The 3,208-nt window shown below is 36.8% G+C and overlaps 1 protein-coding gene and 1 long non-coding RNA gene across 2 annotated transcripts in view; one reads left to right on the top strand and one right to left on the bottom strand.

Moving 5' to 3' along the window:
- The window catches only part of LOC106878732 (pre-mRNA-splicing factor SPF27), a 13,874-nt gene extending 12,684 nt beyond the window's left edge, over positions 1–1,190 (bottom strand). Inside the window, exon 1 of the mRNA XM_014928045.2 lies at positions 1,061–1,190. Within this exon, the coding sequence (XP_014783531.1) occupies positions 1,061–1,135 (75 nt within the window). The 5' untranslated portion in view covers positions 1,136–1,190. The remainder of the gene's footprint in view (positions 1–1,060) is intronic.
- Positions 1,191–1,223: 33 nt separating this feature from the next.
- Positions 1,224–3,208, top strand: part of LOC128247570 (uncharacterized) — a 4,264-nt gene continuing 2,279 nt past the window's right edge. The window contains exon 1 of the long non-coding RNA XR_008263896.1: positions 1,224–2,021. This is a non-coding gene — a long non-coding RNA (uncharacterized LOC128247570). The remainder of the gene's footprint in view (positions 2,022–3,208) is intronic.

Here is a 3,208-nt window from a genome sequence, read left to right on the forward strand (position 1 = left end):
TTTTTTTAATTTCACCAAACTGAACAATTACCACAGTAAATAAATTAATAAATATATATATATATATATATATATATATATATAAACAGACTTTTGAAGCGCTTATTGTGTTGGTATTCTACAAGAAAGCAAATTCTGAACGCAGTGAAAACAGCAGACAAAGAATAGGTGTTCACCCTCAGAAGACGGAAAATGTTGTCAAAGGCTTTCACATTCGAAAAGCTATTATCTAGCATTAAAATTGACAGTAATTGGTAATTTAGCTTAATGGTTAGAGCACTCAGCCGGCATCTGAAAGATACGGAGTTCGTCTCCCCGTCTTCTAAGGGTATATACTCTGTATGTATGTGTTGGTGTCTTTTCCACCACCTCTTAACAACCGGTGCTGGTGTGTCCACATCCCTGTAATTTAGCGGTTTGGCAAAAGACCGATAGAATAAGTACCAGGCTTAGTAAAATAAGTACTGCAGTCGATTCATTCCACGAAAAGTTCTTCAAGGCGGCGCTCCAGCATGGCCTTAGTCTAAATGTGCTGTTTAGAGTTTTAAAATGTAAATAAATTGACCGGAAGCGATGACAGTAATATCGCATCATTTCATTAAGAGTTGGTGAGATGCCTTAATTTATTTTAACTGAACACCCTCAATACGCTGCTCCGCAAGGACTTACGTGTATAGCATCTTCTAGTGAAAACTTAAATATTTCAGAAATACTAGCTGAGGTATACACCGTTCCAATGTACTACGAACATTACTTAAAAAGTAATTCAGTAGCTTGCATGTCGACGCATGACAGCCAACCTTGGTACATATGAGCACAATTAATGATCTAAAGAGAAAGAACCATCGGGAAGCGATGGTGTTATTTCATTCGATTCATGTTTTGTGTACAGGTTATATTACATCGATTGTTTACATGAAAGTATGGGATTTCATTGTCATCACTTCCAGTCGATTTATTTTCATTGATTTCTAAACTGCATGTTTACATTTCTATATTTTAAGCGAAGGGGACAAAACTATAATTTGAAGTTCGGAAATAAAAAGATAAATCAACTTACTGCATCTCTCACACCAGGTTCCTCGTAACCTTTATCATAATAGGGTAAAGCATCTACAATAACTTCGCCAGCCATTTTGCACGTCAACACGGTGTAAAGAATCAAGCTGTTTTAGTTAGATACATTTAAGCAGGGTTATGCCCCTTGTTTACTATACCCGAGTTTTATGAAAAAATTGATGAGAGACAATGAATTCATTTCTCTTGAATCAATGGTTCTCAGCCTTTTTAACTCGTGCACCCCTTACCATTTGGAATCTTAGTTTTTCTGTTTCCCCTGGACATTATTCAGTTTTGTAATAAATGGTTAATAGTAAGAACTGATGGCCATGATTTTACCTCGCTTGACGTGTCTTCTCATGCACAACAAATCATCAGAAGTTTCAGTCCCTTGTCATCTCCTCCGTGAGGAGGTGACACCGCTTCTTCCTGAGCAGTATATTACCGGTTAGGACATAAGTGTTCAGAATGTTAATGACAGTTTTGTGCTGACTATTGTACTTGCTAATATTGCTGACACTTCAAACATAGACATTTGCCTGAATACAAACATCTGGAAATTCATAAAGAGACTTCACAACAATCAGAAGTTGACTATTAATCCCGAACTTCTGCAATAGACTCCACATGTCTCACAGCACGTAGTCATAAGCCTTTTTGTTGTGTCATTCTATGTAACCATGTTTTGTTATTGTGATTTTCATAACTATTATAATTGTTATTATTACTACTATAACAAGTGGTGAAACCACCATAACATGGGTTTGTCACTGATATATTTGAATGGAAAAACGAAAAAGCTTTTCATAAACTTCGCAAATAACTTCACTACTTTAGCATGCCAGACAAAATGCTTAGCAACTTTTCATCTTGCTTTATATCTTGAGTTCAGATTCTGCTGAGGTCAACTTTGTCTTTCAAGCATTCAGGGTTGATGAAATAAGTACCAGTTGAGCATTGGGGTCAATATAATCAATTATCCTCCTCTCCAAAACTTCAGGCCTTGTGCCTATAGAAGAAAGGATCGTTATTATTACTACCAATCTCATTATTGTGCATTTATTAGGAGCACATACAGATGTCTGTGACTCAGGAGCTGTTGCACGTGTGAGTTTGTTTGTTTGGGTCTGTGTGCTTGTGAATGTGTACATTTATAGATGCAGATGGTGGGTGAGCGAGTTCGAACACCAAAGCACATTTATCCCACTGGCCAGTCTTAACATCTGAACACAGTAACCTTGTGTTTGCTGAAGTATTTTCTTTTCTGTAGGATTGCTATAAATTCTATCATCACACTCCTGTTTCTTTCTTTCATCATGCCATGCTGACCACTGGCTATCTTTAACAGACTATTTTATCTTTTAATTTTTCTTTATTTTCCCTAATTTTTACATTTTTAATTCTATTATTATTCTCCTTATCATCATCATCATTCTTGTTGTTGTTGTAAGTGATATATGCTTTATGTGAAGCATTGCTCCAAAGATTTTTTTTTCTTTTCTCCATCCCATCACACTCCCTTCTCATGCCTTCATATTCTCTCTTCCGTCTCCTTTTATGGTAACTCTAGTATTCATATTTGCATACTGGTGTATATAAAGGCCTACATCTTTTTTCTGTGTTGTATTTCTGTTGAGTGATGCTGATGAACAGGATCAGTGGTTTCTGTAACTGAGTGTTAAGCTCAGTTACAGTTACATAATTGATGCCAACCAATCACACGAAATGCGTGTACATTATATAAAGCATTAACACAGACTACATTTTCTGTGTTCCTTTTCTGTATGCAGTGTGTAGATTCTAACTCTCTGGAATTATGAAGACCATCCAACCACATTGAAGACAGGAGTTGCGTGTAAAATTGATCTACCACACTCATACTCTTGAGTTGCACCTTTTGATTATATATATATATATATATATATATATATATCATCATCATCATCATCATCATAGTTTAACGTCCGCTTTCCATGCTAGCATGGGTTGGACGATTTGACTGAGGACTGGTGAAACCAGATGGCAACACCAGGCTCCAATCTAATTTGGCAGAGTTTCTACAGCTAGATGCCCTTCCTAACGCCAACCACTCAGAGAGTGTAGTGGGTGCTTTTATGTGTCACCCGCATGAAGGCCAGTCAGGCGGTAC

Source organism: Octopus bimaculoides, chromosome 4, assembly GCF_001194135.2.
Source record: "Octopus bimaculoides isolate UCB-OBI-ISO-001 chromosome 4, ASM119413v2, whole genome shotgun sequence".
Classification (NCBI taxonomy): domain Eukaryota; kingdom Metazoa; phylum Mollusca; class Cephalopoda; order Octopoda; family Octopodidae; genus Octopus; species Octopus bimaculoides.